General features: G+C 49.6%; 1 protein-coding gene across 3 annotated transcripts in view; it reads left to right on the top strand.

Moving 5' to 3' along the window:
• RGL1 (ral guanine nucleotide dissociation stimulator like 1) overlaps positions 1 to 18498 on the top strand; it is a 218558-nt gene that overhangs the window by 171627 nt on the left and 28433 nt on the right. For all 3 annotated transcript variants that reach the window (XM_028530834.2, XM_028530835.2, XM_028530836.2), the window contains 5 exons: positions 3725 to 3909; positions 6907 to 7031; positions 8517 to 8732; positions 12772 to 12875; positions 15805 to 15889. In XM_028530834.2, coding sequence (XP_028386635.1) covers positions 3725 to 3909; positions 6907 to 7031; positions 8517 to 8732; positions 12772 to 12875; positions 15805 to 15889 — 715 coding nt within the window. The remainder of the gene's footprint in view (positions 1 to 3724; positions 3910 to 6906; positions 7032 to 8516; positions 8733 to 12771; positions 12876 to 15804; positions 15890 to 18498) is intronic.

The raw sequence follows: 18498 nt of genomic DNA, 5'->3' as shown, positions 1-18498 counted from the left end.
GCTCCGCTAGGGTGGGCATCGGCCTTGCTTCTCCAGGCCCCGTTCCCATTCCCGTGCAGAGCCGGGTGGCCTCTCTGGTTTAACAGTCACACCTTGCCTGTAAGTTCGTGGCTCAAACCCAGGATTTCCCTTCTGTGGTGAAGCTCCTCGCATCCCCCTAACTAACCAGATCTGGCTCGTGTGTGCATTGGATCTCGGAGCGGAACCAAGAGGCCGAGATGAAGAAGCCATTGGCCAGTAGCCCTGTGGTTTCTCTCACGGCTGTGTGATGTCGCTCTCCTTTTTTGAAATCTTACAAGTTCACATTTCATCTGCTTCTTAGTCTATCAGGAACGGAAAGTTTCTTCCCAGGACCGGCAGACACGAAGCTACTGTGAGCTTTGGGCCCTTGTCTGGGACTTTCCAGAAAGCCTCTCCCTCCCCCCGCCGGGCATCCTGAAAAACACTCTGCCGATGGGAGGGCAGGGCTCTGCTTTGCGCTGTGTTGTGCCGATCGGGCACGCCTTTCCCTTCTCTTCTTTCTTCTTCCTCATCCCCCTTCATTTTTCTCCTGTGTGAAAATGCTCATTCTAGCTTATTCAGTGTCTGGGTTTGCAGTGACCTTCCAGAGCCCTCTCAGGCTCAGCTGGGGGAATGGCGTGGTCACGAAGGATACAATGAGTTGATGACCAGAGCTGGCTTCAACCAGGAGATGCGGGGGACACATTTTGCACTTCTGTCCAATCGGAACTAAGTAGGTTCCTCTACAAAGCAGGCCTATGAGGCTGCGGCTTTCCAGGAGTTCCCTTCTTTATAATGCACCCCTTAGAAACACACAGGTGCCCAGAGATGCAAACAGGGATACACGTTTCGCAGTTGTGTGTAACGGTGAGGACCGAAAAACAACTTCGATACTTGCACACCAGCGGAAGAATGCTTATATTGATCACGGTGCATCCGTGTGGTGACGCCGTCTAGCCCTGAGAGACGGACAGGTCTAGAGGTAGAGAGTAGAGAGGTGACTGTACGTGCTGTTCGGTGGGGGGAAGCCCTGTGGGTTTGTATATACATACTCTATTTAAATAGATGTGTGTTTGTGTGCGTCTCCATAGAAAAGTCTGAGAGAGTGTACTCCAGTTCACAGGAATGGAGTTAGAAGAAGGGGAAGTAGATATTTCACTGTTTCAGTTTACACACATTTGTAGTATCTACCTTTGTCAATAAATGATTAGTTTTATAATCTTAAAAATAACATGGGGGGTCAAGGAGTACGAGATATATTAATTTAGTTTATACGTCTCTTTACCTGTGACTCTGATGTCTGCCTGGGTTTCTTGGTCACTTACGAAGCTCTGAGGGGTCACCAGGGTCACTGGGTTGCTGGGCTCTTTCTCAGGTGGATGCTGGTGATTTTTATCGTGTAATGTGGATTATTATCCCTCCTCACCTGTATTTCCAACAGCGTCATTAGAAAAGTATGCTCTCACTGAAATGTTAAGAAATATTAGCTGAGTTAGTAGTACTGCTTAACTTAATTCATCCGTCTTTCGAGAAGAGCAGGGCTGTTCTGTGAGAGTCAACACGATGGGCGAGAACTCCAAGTTTTCTTGGTTCTACGCCATCACCCCGCCTGTGTGCCTGCCACGGCTCGAGGCTCACTGCTCGTCGGGAATGAGGGAAATTCATAGAGAGAGTCGCATTCCTTATAAAAATGAAATACTAGAATGCCTCTTCATCGTTTTCTTTTCTAATTTCTGGTGTTTGGTTTTTGTGAGGAGAGGGGAAATGATCAGTCTATGTGTGGGCTCTCAAAAAGCAGAAGACCATCGGTTTGGGTGTGGGGGCTCCAACACGGGAATCTGAGGGGACAGAAACACCGATACATACATAACAGACGACATAACCAGTGAGCCGAATACTGACGGTTCGCCGACTAGAGGTTCTTGAATTTCATCTTCCTCATGTTTTCAATTAATCTCAGGGCCAAGATTAATTTCTTCTAGCACTCTGGAAAGGAGTGAAACTTTTGTGTATCTTTTTATTTAATCCAGACTATAATTTGGAGAATATTGAGTTGCTTCTATGGTTTGAAATGCCAACTTTTACCTGATGGTTTTGTGCTACCTATTTGTGATACTGATATGTGAATAGTGCAGTTCCAAATGCCTTCGTGTTCACCTTAGTGAAACAACAGTATCCATTCCAGTGAAAACAGTGAGCAAATTTATGTTTCTTCTGTTTGGATTTCAATTCCAAAAATTAAGCATTAAATTGGCGCCTGTCGTGTTCAGGCCTTGACCGTAACACTAGGAAAGTGGGACACGGGAAGTTCAGAGGCACCTGGGAGAGCCCAGCCTGCAGTCCCACACATGTGGGTGGTACTACCTTTTAGCCTCTTTAAGGTTTGTTCATTAAAATAAGAAATTTGTTTGAAGTATAATTAGATAATAATTAAAAATTTTTTTCAGCTGGCCCTGGCTGGCGTAGCTCAGTGGACTGAGCTCGGGCTGCGAACCAAAGTGTCGCAGGTTCGATTCCCAGTCAGGATACATGCCTGGGTTGCAGGCCATGGCCCCCAGCAACCGCACATTGATGTTTCTCTCTCTCTCTCTCTTTCTCCCTCCCTTCCCTCTCTAAAAATAAATAAATAAAATCTTTAAAAAAATTTTTTTTCAGCTGAAAATTTTGTCCACATAGGTCCTTAGCTACAATGAAGCATCATTTCTCTGTCAATAAAACGTGCCCTGGCTAATTCACGGTTCCTGCCGTCTTCTCTGGCCGCCTGTCATCAGTGAGCGTGCTGGGGCTGTCGGGGTGCTGGTGGTTACTGGGGCCAGGAACTGCGTTCTCCAGGGGCCACAGCCCAGCGTGGGCCGGGCTTGGCCGTGGAGTCTTCTTTGACTGCGAAGCACTCGAAACTCGTTACCCTTTGTGTCAGCCAGCTGTTTGTCTCTCCCACCGGGCGAGGGGCCGCCCCCCCACCTGGAGACAGCATCGCACATGCACGTTCTAAGTACGACGTCCCGAGAGAGCTGGGAACACACAGCGGCCCCTGTCTGTGTGTCCTGGACCTTGTTTCGCCCCAGTCACCTTCACAAGGGCTCTGTGTCCCCAGTTGTCCCCCTTTGCCTTTCGAAACCGAACTTCTCTGCTCGCATCACGTGAAACACCTGCTTCTCCTGTAACATGAGGAACAAAAGGATAATTTTGTGAGGACATACTTGGTTCTTACGTTGAAACCCTGGTGATCTTTGCAAATTCAGTGTGTGCATTTATCTTTTCCAGACCTCGGCACTTCCTTTCATCAGCGGGATTTCCAGGCAGTTAAGCCCTGAAACGCTAGGAGCGTAGGTTTTGTGGTCTCCGACTGGAGCCAGTCCAGAATTGGAGGCGGTTTCCCTGTGCGCAGGCTGCTTTGAAGTTGCTTCAAGACTCACTAAGTCTCCTTCTGCACGTCTTTTTCTGTCCCATATGGCTTTTTCCAAAGATTAGAGTCCTTTTTAAAAAAAAAAATTATCAATCTTTCTCCTGGTCCTCAACCACCGCTTAAAATAATAAAATGTAGTCAGCTTGTTTTCAAGTGCCTTAATTCCATGAACGTTGCCAGGAACTTTTAGGTGAATTCTCTGCTGACCACCTGCCCGCTGGGGCCCGGGCTGTGCCCAGGGAGCCCCTGGGTGCCCGGGCTCATCCCCGGTCCCTCAGCCAGAGGGGTGCAGTGACTCTCTGCCTCTCTCTCTTTCAGCGCCATCGCCTCCATCCTCAGGGCCTGGCTGGACCAATGCGCAGAGGACTTCCGAGAGCCCCCTCACTTCCCGTGCTTGCAGAAGCTGCTGGATTATCTCAAACAGAGGATGCCCGGCTCTGACCCGGAGAGAAGAGCACAGAATCTCCTTGAGCAGTTCCAGAAGCAAGAAGTGGAAACTGACAGTGAGTGCCTGTTCGATCGCAGGACAGAAGCTAGACTCTGATCCTGTAACCCCCTGTGGGGGGCGAGTTCTCCCCACACCGGAGTGACAGACAGGGGCGCTCGGCTTTCCTCTGAAGGCCAAGCCTCTGGGGAGGTGGTGGTGGGTGTGGGAAGTTCTCAGGGTTATTAAACAGCTGATTACAGGGCCCTGAAGTTTTGGAGCAGAGGGGCTTTTCAAGACCACCTAGCCCGGCTCCCTCCTTTCATCTGTGAGGGAACTGGGACTGAGAGAAGCGAAGAAGTTTTCTAGGGTTTCCTCTAATACAGTGAGAGGACGACCTGTTATCAGTCCTTGTGAACCTGAATTTGCTCTGAGTGTCTGCCCGATGGCTGCCCCTTCCATCACAGGGAAACTCATCCCAAACAGCCACCACCGTCGGCAGGCAAGGAGCCACCCCCAGCCCGCTCCTGCCCTCCGGGGAGCTGGGAGGAGGCGTTTCTCCCCCGGCTCCTTAATCTGCCCCCCGCCAGGGCAGGCTGCCGGTCACTTCCAGTCTCGAATGGCCTCACCAGAGGAAGTTTCTGCGGTTGTTTTTTCCTATTTGAGGAGTTGACTGCCTCATTTCGGGGACAAAGGAAGAGCCGCCAGGTTGCGGAGGGCTTTGAGGACAGGCAGAAAGCGGTCAGGACGGGCTTTCGGCGTGGGGTTTTCCTCCCCCACCGGCGTGCTGGGCGCTGGTTGCCATGGCAGCTGACCCACTTGGAGCCCCTGACCGGCGTTTCCCTGAAGTGACGCCCGACTTCCTCAGTGGGGCGCCGGGAACGGTTCCTCCACGCCGATAAGGGAAGCTGCCTGAGCGCCAGAGAAAATAACCTTAAATTCCAAACAGTACCTGTTGCATTTTCTGTGCTCCTGGGGACTGGAGAGGGGGAAATGCTGTTGCATCATCGGAAGCTGCCTGCCAAGTGCCCGTATCTCCGATGACTTCATCTGCCGGGAATGTTTGATCGCCAGGGCTCCCCTCCAGCGGCCGGCCTCGGCTCCCTCCGGGGGCCCCCCCGCCGCCTTTGTGCCGGAGTGGGAAACGCAGCGCGAGAGCCCAGCGCTCCCCTGGGGCTGCCCTGGCTCCCGGCCTAATTGGGGAACCGGTGGGACCAGTCGCTCATTGTCCCTGCCCGGGACCGAGGGCAGAGCTCACTTGGCAGGCGGGAGAGGGGCCGGGGAGGGCCCCTGACTTTGGACAGGCCTGCAGGCAGTCCCCAAGAAGGAAGGTTTTGTAAGTTTGGAAAAATTTTTATCAAGAAAGCTCGGAACTCTGATGATTAACTGAAAAGGAGTTTTAGGAGCTTGGTTCCCATGCCTTTTCTCACCCAGTTTCATGCCGGCAAAAGCAACCATCTCTCCTGTTTGTTTTTCACAAGCGAAATTTGCTTCAGCTTTTTGCCTCCGTGCCTCTGGAAGAGAGTGGAAAGCAAAAACAGGGGGCGAGGCCCCAGAGAGAGGGGAGCACGTAATCTCTCACAGCAGCAGCCAGGGCCCCTCTCAGGCGGCTCTAGGGGTGTGGGATGAACGAGAAGGGGAGCCTTGCAGGCCCTGCACCCTTCGGCTGAAGTGGGCCAGCTCTGCATTGCAGAGGGATGGAGGCAGATTTATGGAGTCGCTAGCAAGAAGGTCAAGAGGCCCGTTCTGAACCTTTGCTCGGGATTTCAAGGTCTCATTCCTCCGTGGAGTGAAAGCGTACCAGGGTCGTGTGGAGGAGCAGCGGTGGAGTCATGGGGTCTCAGCTTTCTCGGCCTATCTGGGTCCCAGACTCTGGAGCAGGCAGCGGCCCCTCCTGCCTTCTCGAGTCACAACCCACTCCCACTCACGGCGGTGCTTTTGGCTCCTTGAGGAAGGGGCCAGCCTCCAACCACACACCTGCCACCAGAGGTGGCGAGTGCTTGCGTGGCACCCCAGTAGGGCAAGCGATGTAGGGTCCACTCTTGACACCCTCCTTCCCCTAGAAGACTAAGAAAAGGCCACCCCAACGTGATCCACGGTGCCTAGATGTCTTTTATTCTACAAGAAAGAGAGAAAAGCCCTAAGTTGTACACATTCCGGGGGAGTCGTGACACATTTAAATTTCTGCTAAGATGGAACGGAATAGAGCCAGGTGTTTTTTCCATGCAAACAGACTGAACAGAGAGGAGAGCAAGGAGTGTGACGGGGGACGAGCCTGGGAAACCACCCGGGGACCGGGGAAGGTTCCAGGGAAGGGAGGCTGGGGAGTCACGTGCACTCTGTCACATGCACCAGCGTGGAGCCTGCAGCCTGGGAGCTGAGTCCTCCCGCTTTGGATCTGGAGTCCGGGGCGGGGAGTGCGGGGCGGGTGACTCGCTCCCTCCGCCCGTGCCCTGTGTCACTTGCTCATCGGTGATCTTATCTGTAATAAGGCTGCAGGTGAATTTAGTTGAGATTGTCCCATTCATGTCTATTTCGATTCAGGTGGAAGCTGAAAGCTGTTCCAAGCATTTGGAGAATTCCAAGGACTTTTTGAGGTTTCCAAGGACTTCCATCAGCATTTCTGACACCACACTGGCCCATTTTACTCCCCAGAGCCTGGCCTGCCCTTCACATTTGGCCCTTCTAGGTTTCTGGTTGTAAATGGCCCAGTAATTAAGAATTGCATATTTGGGGTTCAGGAAGTAGTTGGGTTAGTCCTTGAGGTGACCAGAGCGTTTGGGGGAGCCCAAGATGAGGGTAACCCCCAGCATGTAGCCCAGCTTTGCTTCTCTCCAGGCTTTGCCTCTCCTGGCCCTGTCCTTGGCCTAGGGACCAGGGTCTGTCACAGGACGAGCAGGAAGAGCTTGTGAAAACCCATGTTCCGCTCAGATTCATTCTGCTTGCTCTTCTCTCCCTGTGGGTTTCCTGAAGGGTTTGCCCTTTCCTTCCTGAAAGAAAAGTTCGGTTGGACTGCATAGGCAGGGTCATATACAGTGGCCCCCCAAACGACTAACTTTTGTCCCTCCATCCACAGATGGGTTCCCCAGCACCACGCCCTGCCGCCTGGAAGAGGAAGAGGAGCCGGAGACCGGAGGGTCCGCAGAGTTCACGTGCTTCTCCGAGGACCTCGTGGCAGAGCAGCTGACCTACATGGATGCAGTGCGTCTTCTCTTTGTGCCTCAGACGTGCTTCTGCTCGCAGCCTGGGGGGCAACAGTACTGGTGGCCCCGGGGAGGGCAGGGGTCATGTGACTTAAGTCTTCTCAAATCCTTGAGAGAGGCCATGCCTGTAAATGCAGAGCGAAGCTGCGACTTGAATCAATCACCTGAATAATTCAGGCCTAAGCTCTTCTCGCAATTCAGGGCGAAGGTGCTTTTTCCTTGGCTCAGTGCACAGAGAGGAATGAGAATTTTAATCCCGGTGAAACGAAATCTACCCCATCCCATGGATATTTCTCCCCCTTTAAACTCATAAATATTTCAAGATCTGAACTATTTACTTGGGGGACTGCACAAAGGTCAAAGTATAAGTTAGGTTGAAGTAAATTCACCAGCTCCACATGTGACTGTATCTGGCAGCTCATTTCCACACGTGCTTTCAGGCTTCTTTGAAGTCTGAGTGTTTTTTTAGCTGTACATATTTGATTACGTCAGCCACATTTCGTAGCTCGATCTCAGCTGGTAAATACCAGTTAAAGAGAAAAGGACCATTGTGAATTATCATGATAGTTTGGGCTCCTCTGCACGTACCACTTTGGAGGAAGCAGCATGAAAAGTGGCAGAGTTTCCATCTGGTGAGCAGGCAATTAAACGCTCAGCAGTACAACAGATGCCAACGTAAAGTAATCCTGGTGCTCCCCCTTTTTTATATAAACTCTTAAATATCGTGAATTGTTGTGCAAACGAGAATCTGATTTGTTCAGCAAATTTGTGGTTGTTCCACGTGATAGCATAAGAGGAAGACGAAAAATGTCATTGGTTATGTATGACTTTTAGGTTGAATAACTTTTTCTTTCATATGCTTCTTACCTTCTTCATTTTAAATAATGTGAGATGGTGACACTGATGAATGTCGCATGTATTGTACTTCAGTGGGTCACTTTTCAAGTGGTCATTGAGCGTTCATATGTATCGTACACCATTCATGCTCAGGAGTGCCCAGAAAGCACTGTGGGCACGATTTTGAGGTCAAAATAATCTTTAATGTTTTCCAGTTCCAGTTGACATGCGATATTATAGTAGTTTCAGTGTACAATAGAGTGATTAGAGATTTATATAACTTACAAAGCGAGAGGTCAAAAATAATCTTAATCACTTTTACATTTAATAGCATAGATTTTTACTTGGCTTTCCTTGAGACAGAAAAGTCAAAGTGTTTTGGGGCTTTAATTTTTTTTTTTTGGTCATTGTGTTTCATTTCTTCAGTTGAGCACGTTTAGAAAGAACATGTGGGCTTTTCTGATCAGCTCATTTATTAATTACTTACTTTTGTCTATTGACATGAACACCATGAGGCAAATCAAGTAGAAAAGGATTATTTTGTCCACTCAAAAAAAAAATAGCGGTGCACAGATGACCCAGATGACGCACTTCGCCACGGGCCATGTCTGCGTTGCCCCTGAAGTGAATTCCTCTTTTGTTCCAGCAACTCTTCAAGAAAGTCGTGCCTCACCACTGCCTGGGCTGCATTTGGTCTCAGCGGGACAAGAAGGAGAACAAGCACTTGGCTCCCACCATCCGTGCCACCATCTCCCAGTTCAATACCCTCACCAAGTGCGTCGTCAGCACCATCCTGGGGGGCAAAGAGCTCAAGACCCAGCAGAGAGCCAGAATCATCGAGAAGTGGATTAACATTGCTCACGTAATTGTCTTTTCAAAAAGCATTCTTTGTGTTCAGTAGATGCCAGAGGCTCCTTCATCCCTGTGTTCAGATCGTTTCTGTTTGGTTGAAAGGCCATGGAAAGACTGCGTACGAGGGCCCTTCGGGTTTTGTTCATTGTTATTGCTGAAGTAAGCAAGTCGCCTTTCTTTAATTGGGAGGTGATTTATCTTTCCCCTCTTCCCTGTTTTTCCTTGCTTGCTTCTGTTTGCCCCGGAGCCCCTCGAGGCTGCTCCTCCAGGTTGAGACAGCCTGTCGGCGATTTCCTGGTAATCACGCTGTCGGTTCCGCCCTGCGTTCAGTAAACACACACTGGCGGCCGCAGTGTCGGACAGACTGCGCTTTCCTGCGGGGCCGGTGCCTTCTCAGAACCCCGAATCTTTGTTTCTTAAGGACTGAGATAGGGAGATTGCACATTAACCTGGTGCTTCTCTGAGAGTCCTCCATCTGCAGCGGGAGGGGCAGAGTCTGTTCCTGGGCCCGCATTACATTTTGCTGCGAGTTGGACTGGCGCCCTGGATCAGCAGCTTGCATGCCATATGACCTTATCATTGCCTTACTTCATCACCGAGAAAGGTGGACAGTGTTGAGTCAGTGGTCACCAAATACTTTGTGAACTTCTAAAAGTGTGTAAGCTACATTTTTATGTATTTCGGTTACCTAGACAGGATGAGCACAATGAACTTGGTCTCACAGGAGCCTGCAGGCAAACAAGGAAGCCCAGATGTCCAGGAGCTGTCTCAGCCCCAGGGGCAGAGGAGCCGGCCGGGGGAGCCCCACGCTGCAGGGTGGGAGGGAGGGGAAATCCCTCTGCCCACGCTGGCCGCTGGCCGCTGGCCAAGGAAGGCTTGTGAATAGGGTGACATTTGCATTTCACTTGAACAATAGATACAACTATCGGTATTTAAAGACTGGGGAAGATTTTATTTTTTAGGTGGAAGAACTTGTATCAGCCAAAGCTATATAATAAACAATTTTGAAAAATAATAATTATGTACGAGGGGGACCCCAACACACTGGAATATGTTTAGAAGAAACTGTGTGTTTATTCTTACATGTTTGAACCTCAGTCACCTGCCAGGTTCTCTCCGTTTGATGCAATAGGCCTATTGAGATGGTTTTTCCACTGCTCAAAACAGTTTTTGAACTTACTGATTTGGATGCCTTTTAGTGCTTCTGCTGTTTTTTGTTTCACCTCTTCCACATCAGCAAAACATTTCCCTTGGAGGACTTTTCTCATCCAGGGAAACAAAAAAAGTCACTTGGTGTGAGGTTGGGTGAATAGGAAGGGTGGGGCATGGGGGTCATGCCGATTTTTGGTCAAAAACTTCTAAGCACTCAGCGTGAGGGGGCAGGTGAGCTCTTAAACCACCCATCATGAAATTGGCAAACGCATTGAAAGCGTCTTCAAAAAAATTCACTGAAGCCAAATGCAGCCTCTCGCAACAACGCCTGCTGGTACACTGATACAGATGGGTTCTTAGAACACTCACCTAGAGGGGAAAGCCTGTACTACAAGGGGCATGTCCTCCCCAAAATAATTCCATTTTGTTGGGTCCCCACCCTGTAAATATCTCATTAACCCATGTTCTGGGCTGACCCTTCAACAGAAACACATTTTTTTATTTCATTATATAGATATATGTCATTAAGCCCCATCTGTGGGGCATAATGCTTACATTTCACATTCCTTCTCTTTTTTCACATTCTTTTGAGTAGTCTCGAATTAAAGAACAAGGCCATAATTGTACCAGAGAATTCGCCTTTTTTCGAGTTTTTAGGTTACCACAGACTTTTTAGTGCATGGAAAAGGTAAGAAACAAAGACTACCTCATGCACTATTGATTTTTCCGTTTCTGGGTTGAGCTTATTTCTCAATAAGAGCTACAAAAAGAAGTTCTGACGGAGTGCGACAGAGAGCATGAGACTGTTCTGGTCTTCTCCGAATGATAAGAGAACACTTTTTGCCATTAATGCCGTATCGTTTGCAGCCTTCTCTGTGCCTCAGAAGAAAACAGTCTGTGTACCTCTGATCCACTCAACTGCTGAGAAAATCTGTAGCAAGAATATAACATCTGTATGTGCAAGAACATGGCTCACACAATGCCTTTCGGTCTAGAGTTAAATACAAACTGCACGTTGCTGTGACAATAAGATATGTGAGTTGAACAGTTCGAAGTGTATTCCAGATACCATCGCGCATGGGTAGGTGATGCAGGACCCAGGATGGAGAGCCACGACACAGCGGCTCCCTCCTGCACAGCACCTGCGCCTGGCGGAGTCACATTGCTGACTTAGGCTCGTCGCTGGCTGCCTGCCGAGAGCGACTGCACTTTTCTGGCATCAGGATCACAGTCAATTTTTATTGAGAGGATGTTTGAAAACTGATCATCTTACACACAGAAAAAATTTCTGACCAAATATGACCACATCGCTTGGACTGGCCCCACCACTACATTTTTCCTTTTGTATCTTATCTCCTGGAAGGAGCCCTCCTTTTCTAGAAACGAGGCCGGATGCCTTTTCTGCTCCTTGAAACCCTTGGCTTCGGCCTCTTTCTGCATAATGCGTTCCATATGTTTGTCACAATGTGCATGCAGTATCTGTGCCTGCGTTCTTTTATTTATTGCAAGTTTCCTGATTTCCAGAACGTGATTCTGGATTCTGAACCTTCGTTGAACCATGCTCTCGGTTTCCAGACCGACTGTGATTCAGAGCTGTGTGTCTCTCTCCTTCTTTCTCTCTCTTTCTCTCTCTCTTTCTCTCTCTAAGTAAGGGGAAGGCATGCAGACATTTAAAAAGAATGGGCATGACTTTTGTGAAGTACTTTGGCATTTACTCTAAAGAAAATATTTGAGGGTTTGTTTGGCATAGTTTTAAGTGGTCAGAATTCGGCATGCTAAATTAGAGAACGCTGCTTTTCCTTCATATATTCAGGATTAGCATTACTTTGTGAAACGGTCTTTTAAGCAATGTGCGTTTGTGCCCAGCCACTCTGGGACCTCAGCTCCCCAGCTGCTCTGCACAAAGCCGACCCCTGCTCGCGCAGCGCGCTTAATGGTGAACAGTGGCTGGATCCCATTCCCACATGCCTGCATATGAAGCGTCTCCTTCGACAGAAGGCGTAGCCCACTCCCCCCGTGTTGCCTCCTTCCCCACGCCAGGCGGGCGTGGGACCCTCCCCCCGACTGCTCTGCTCCCCCTGCCATTTGTTCAGCAGGCCTTGGCCTCCAGGGCCACCGCCTGCGGAGGCCCTCGGCTCCCTGTGGTTGCTTAAGTTTCAGAGTCAGGGAGCCTTTCGCCTTCCCCACAAAGTGACGTCCAGAATGCTTCCTGTTCTCCTTCTATTTTGTTTTAAGACGTTGCCAAGAACGAATTAGATTTTAAAAGTGCAAGTTATTTTGGAAACACTGAAGTACCAAGGTGTTTTTGCATGTTTATGTTTGTGGCACAAGCCAATTTGAGACTAAATGAATGTGTATAAAAATATTCCCTCCTGGCTAAGCACATAAAAGCCAAAGTTCAAGTTGTGGTGAATTTTTATTGCCAAGTTATGTACACCTCTCCGGGTTGGTCATGAGATGCCCGATACCATCTGACCTCAAAGAGGCTGCTGCCCCGCTCGCTTTGTGGGTCTAAGGGATGCGGTGGTTTTTCATGTGTGTTTTTCGGGCATCTGTGCGCTTTCAGCAGAAGAAAGTTTGCTTTCTCTAGCACGGCTGTGCACGCTCACCTCCATTCCTGTTTTTACTAGGGAAGCTGGAAACTATAAAACTGTAACAACAACGTACAAAATATATTAAAGGAGAGCAAAACAAGCACGCGGTGCCAAAATCTATAAAGTGTTTCAGTGAACCGGGGTGGGGGTAAGGGGCCACTTTTTGATGTGCGGTATTTATACAGCTGCCTATTTGGTGGTAAGAATTCATAGCAGCTGTGATACCTCTGGAACAGGAAACGACCAACTCACTGTGTTATTGATATTTAAATGCCTTTTATGTTTTAATCACCCTCCGTACAGGAATGCAGAATCCTGAAGAATTTTTCCTCCTTGCGGGCCATCGTGTCGGCGCTGCAGTCCAATTCCATCTATCGGTTAAAAAAGACCTGGGCTGCGGTCCCAAAGTAAGTTCCCAAGTGTCTGCTCTGCTTTCTTTGGCTGGGGCGATGAGTTGCTGCCTAAATGGTGTGGGTCCTCACCTTCAAAGCTTGTATTATGTAACTAGGGAGGCATATTTGAAAGCCTCTGTGTGCTCCAGGCAGGGCGCATTTTACGCATAATCACTAATGAGCTTGAGGCAGAGCCTATGCAGAAATCACTCGAGTTCTCAAAGTGTGCCAAAGCCCAGGTCATTGGCTTTAGGGACCATTTTAAGGATGTGCTTATCATCTGGATTTTGAGGGATCGGGTTGTGGAGTGATGAAGTTACAGGCATTGGCTGCTGTGTCTGGTTACTTCTCAGCCCCATCCCAAAGCCCTCAGCTCCTCCTGGATATGAGGGATACTGTGTGCAGATCAGACGTTGGTTCTTGCTGGGCAACAGAATCCATTTAGTTAGTTTCTGCTTTGGCATATGAAAAGCTATCTCAGTGGTGTTAGACAGCTTTAGGTGTTCCTTCCTTTTGTTTTTCTTCGGATTTCTTGGTGCAAGATTTGGAATACCTATCCATTTGATGTCCTTATTATTTTAGTACCTCTCGCTCTCTCTCTCTCTCTCTCTCCCCCATTTCCAGAGCTTCGCTTGTAGACCAGAGAACTTGTCGCAAAGGAGGGAAGGGTGGGTGAGAAAGCAGTACAGATTTAGAGGCTGGGGAACGTGTCCTGGCCACACACCAGGCCAGCTACACTGAGCAGGTCTGCCTGGGTTTGAGCTGATCAAGGAGTCGGGCTGTGTCAGGGAAGAATGTGTAAACTGTTTACAGTCTGTGCTGTGCGCAGTGTAGTCGGTTTCAGACAGGACAGAGGCCAGCTGGCTCCCTGGGCAGGCTTGCTTTTGTGGAATGGGGGGTTCTGTCCTGAGAGGAGGTCTGCTACTCAGCCTCATCAGTTCACTCCGAGCTGATGAAGCCCACAGGGATTGGCGCTATCTAGAGTACTCAAGGTCACTGGTGAGCTCACGTTTCAATTGGAGGAAGGTCTACTTCGGAATAGTCAGACTCTTCATTACACAATTCTTTGGTAGGTGAAGAGGAGAAATTGAAGTGGTTGATCTTCATGCCTGGGGGTCCAGGGCCACAGAAACCCCCGCCACTTGGCCTCCAGAGCTCGAGGTCTGTTTGCGACACTGTTATCTCTCAGTGGGAAAATGGGCAGATAAATTTTTCAAAGTCCAGTGCAGTTTTCTTAACTACCACTCTGCACGTGGGTTCTTCCTCCTCCTCTTGGTCTGAACAATCAGGATGGCTCTGGGTGAAAGATTGGCTGATTGGTCGTCCTCTGCACACACACGTTGTGAAAGAGAGGGGTCCTATGGAATTACTGGAGAACAGACCCTGGGGAAATAGGCGGGAAACTGGGCGTGTACAGAGTCCTCATCCTCAGCACCCCCAACTCCAGCTCCTTCCCCTCTTCACTGCTCCCCAACTGTGACGTCAAAAACGTCAAAAACGAAGGATGATCAGGTGCTAAATGCAGTCTGGCCTGATCGCAGCCTTCTCTGGTTGCAGTCAAGGGGGACCCCGTCTTTCTTTGGGGGTTGATAAATAGGACGACATGAAAAGTCGCTTAGCTAGCCAAAGGGTTCTTCCACAGTGAATGTGAGGCTCACACACAAGTGCACAAATTAGCGGACTTGCATCTTCATCTCCTTGGTGACCACACGGGAAAGTCCGTTCTTCCAGCTGGCCTTTTAAACAGACCGCAGCGGCGCAGTCTGGTCTGCACCACGCGGGTGTCTGGTTTGTTTCCTAGTTGTGTGGCCAGTTCATGTTTTAGCACGGATGCTACCCAAATGCCACAGTTCCTTAGAGAAGACCCTTCCTTATCAGCTTTACGTAGTTCCCATTGCAAAATTCAAGTGACGGGGTTGAGATGTTTTATTTGGCTATCGTTTTCCCTGTAACCCTTTATGCTCATAACTTTCAGTGGACAGAGAAGATACCTATTTATTTCTCCTTATTTAGGCTGACATGGAGTCAATTTCTTAGTTAGTTTTTCCAAAATATGAATAGCTTTCATGGTTTTCTTAATTATGAGAGCAATATAACACTCGTTCTGAAACAAATAAGTTCTTAGTAATGGCTTTCACAAGATAATGAAAATGCTGCATGTAGAATGATATTGCCCTGTTAGTTCTTTGCCTCGGTAACCCTGGAGGCATGCGTAACCATGGAGATGTAGTGAACTAGAAGGAGCAAGGGCAGGGTGGGCTTTTGACAGATGTGACTCCACTGACTTCCCGGGCAGTTCTGCAGGGGACCATTGCTGTTTCCATTGTACAGATGAGAAAACTGAGGCTCAGGGAAAAGAAGCAACTTGTCCAGAATCATTCGGCAGGTGGAAGCGTGGGATTCGAACCCACCTCCTCTGACTCCTGAATCCGTCCTGAATTTGCCCTCTGCTCTGACTCTGAGAGGAGGAACACTGGCCTTTTGATTCAGGAAATTTGGGTTCCATGCCTGCACTGCTCAGCAGTTGTTCGTGGAAACTTGGGCAGTTCCCCGACCCTGGCATCTTCATCTCTGAAATGAGGGGACTGGCCAGGAAGATTTCTCAGGTCTCATAGGGCTGTGTGTGTGTATATTTTTTTAATTTGCTGGAGAGAACATGTCCCAACTGAACGACTTAATTCCTCAATTTAACAATCTCTTTTTACGGTCAGAAAACATAGGGCTAGAAAATACACTCCTCTCTTTGCACAGGTGACCCCGTTCCCTTAAAAATAAAAAAGCCACCCTGCGTGAAAAAAGCCATCGGTTTCCTCTGCTCGTGTCGCTCACTGACCCCGAGCTCAGGGTGACCCTCTGGAGCCACAGGCGCCAAGGACACCTGGGCTGGAGCCGTGGCGCTTCCCTAACTCCTCATCTGTTCGTCTCTTCTCCGTCCCTCTTGCAGAGACCGGATGCTAATGTTTGAAGAGCTTTCAGATATCTTCTCGGACCATAACAACCACCTGACCAGCCGGGAGCTACTGATGAAGGTGAGGCCCTGGGTGGGGTGTGGCTAGTTCTCCTGACCGCCTGGAATGCATGCAAGGGAACGGGGCCTGCGGAGGCTCCTTGAGTGCCTGCAGCCCCACGAGAAGGTCTGGAGTGACCAGGAGGCAGGCGTTTTGTTTTCTTACCTCCCGATTTAAGGAGCTGCAGGCAAGGGAACTCCAGGGCCAGCTCCTCGGCCTCACTGTTACGCAACCGGATTGTGAAACCCTCGCCGCTGCGTGTGTCCCTCTTGAACGAGCTGCTCCGCAAACACCGAGTGCCGGTAGCGAGGAGGGCGAGGGGCCCTGGAATATTTCTTCTCAGCAAAACATCTTCTAGGGTGACAGAGGCCGAGCCAGCAATTCCACATCCTTTATTTGGACAGAGTTGCTCAATCTGTCAGTCAGCAGTATTTATTGAACGCCAAATGAGTGCTGACTTCTGAACTACAGGAAAGGTGTAGTGTGGTTCGTGTTGCTGCTCTGGACATTGGTTGCGTAACCGAACATGTGTAAAGCGTCGGACCAGCCTCTAGGAACAGGCAGATGGCTGCGGTAGATCCTGTGTTCAGGGGTTCCCTGTCTAGTTGGTGGATAAAGACACTGCATGAGAATAAGTCAGAGCAGTGAAAGGTGCACATAACAGGTTGGGAGCAGATACTGTCTTCGTGAGATTTCTATAAAGGAGATTTCATTATCCTCATTTTGCAGGTGGCCGAGACTCAGGTAAGGAACGTGCCCTCGGCCACATACCTGGTAGGTGGTGGAGCTAGAATGTGGATACCACCTGATGAGACTGTCAAACCTGGGCTTTTATCACTTAGGCATGGAAGTGTTTCCTCTGACCTCTTGGGAGGAGGAACCAGGGGAGATCAGGCACAGCTTCACAGAGAAGGAACATCAGTAGCTCAGCCAATATCACTGAGCATTCGTTATGTAATAGGCGTTGGAGGAACAACCGTATCGCAGGCAGCTTCTGCCTTTAAGGAGATTACAGTCTCATGGGGGAGGGAGAGAAGCGGACACTCATAAAATAGCAGGAGATGTGCCCCCACAGGGGGAAGCCTGAACTGGACAATGAGAAGACAGGATCCTTGTCCTCCGTCTCCTCTTCTGTGAATTGGAGACAATAATGGCATTTAGCCGACTGACCTCAGAGAAGAGTTTTCAAGATTGACTAAGATAAAATATTTGAAAGCACTATGCAAATGTAAGTTATTTTTAGCAGTTGGCAAGCCATACATGTGTGAAACCAAAGTATGCATAACAAATGAAAATGAATGGAGTATAAGCTGCGTGTGTAAACTTAGGGCAGACACTTGGAGTGGAGGAGGGTGACTCAGAGAAGGCGCCCGTGGGTAACCGTTAGATTGGTGCTTCCTCTAAGGGCATCTGTTCCGGTCTCCCTGACTGTTCTCCTCCTAAGTCCTGCTCATCCTTCGTGCTTCCCTGTAGACTGTCCTTCCGGGTAGGAAACCTTGCTGGGTACCCTCAGGTCTGATTAGGTTCCTCGCATGTACTCCAGAGCAAGCCCGCCATCGCTCTGACCTTGCACTTCCCTGCGCTCCGTTGGGGTCGCCTGTGTATTTCACCTGTCTCTCGACTGGCCTGTACGCCTCTTCCAGGCAGGGACCGGGTTTGCCTTTCTCACTGGCACATCCCTAATGCCTAACGCAGTGCCCGGCGTGCAGCGCTGACAGTTCAGAGGCTGTGTTCGACCACATGCACCGACGGGCCTTGTAATCCACGTGACTTGAACAGCGCGCCCACTGCCAGCCCTTCTCGGAGAAGACGGCGTGAGCAGGGCAGTGCGCGCTGAAGCCTGACTCCGGGTTTGGCCAGGTCGCTTCATGACACACTGACCAGTGATTGCTGAGGCCGCATTCCTGCGCCCTGCCTCACGCTCCGCCCCCACCCCGGGTCTGCAGACTTGAAGTGGAGACCCATCTGGCTGGAAGGAGGTGACTGCACGGCCTCCCCATCCCCAATAGGAAGCGAGACTCACTGGAGCCGCACGCTCGCGTCGCAGCAGGTCTGAGTCACCCCTGCGGAGGAGATAAATCGAAGACTGCTCAGCTCACTGCCTGTGACAGTCTGGCTGAGACCTCAGGAACAAAGCCATAGCCAGGCATTCAAGGTCCCATAAACCTTTCCTAACAGTCATCGTTTACCCCAGGGCTCCAAGTTAAATTTCTTCTGTATGGCCCGAATCCCAAAGAAATGGAAAACTTGGCCAGGAATGCATGGAGCCTGTGCATTGTCAGGAGTGATAGTGGAATGTTGGGGTGCGCGTGTGGACACGTGGGTCCTTCCAGTCATCTTTGTTGATCATTCTTTAGCATGAGATACGTAATTCGGGGAGTTAATTCTCAGCACAATTGTAAAAAAGCGGAATCCAGGTAATGAGGTTCTCAGGAGAACCACTGCAAAGCTGCTGGCCTCGGTGTCTAATGTGCCACTCCTACGTTCGTCCGGTTTGTGGTTGGGTATCGGAATCATTTTGGTTTTGGATAATCTTAGTCTTAAGTGGTCTCTCTTCTCTTCTGCTTCTGGGTAGGTGTAATGAGCCAACTCCGTCATATTATGACTGAGGGAACATAATGGTTAGCAAG

This window comes from Phyllostomus discolor, chromosome 14, assembly GCF_004126475.2.
Source record: "Phyllostomus discolor isolate MPI-MPIP mPhyDis1 chromosome 14, mPhyDis1.pri.v3, whole genome shotgun sequence".
Taxonomy (NCBI): domain Eukaryota; kingdom Metazoa; phylum Chordata; class Mammalia; order Chiroptera; family Phyllostomidae; genus Phyllostomus; species Phyllostomus discolor.
The sequence above is the reverse complement of the archived record's forward strand: the minus strand, read 5'-3'. Positions and strand labels throughout refer to the sequence as shown.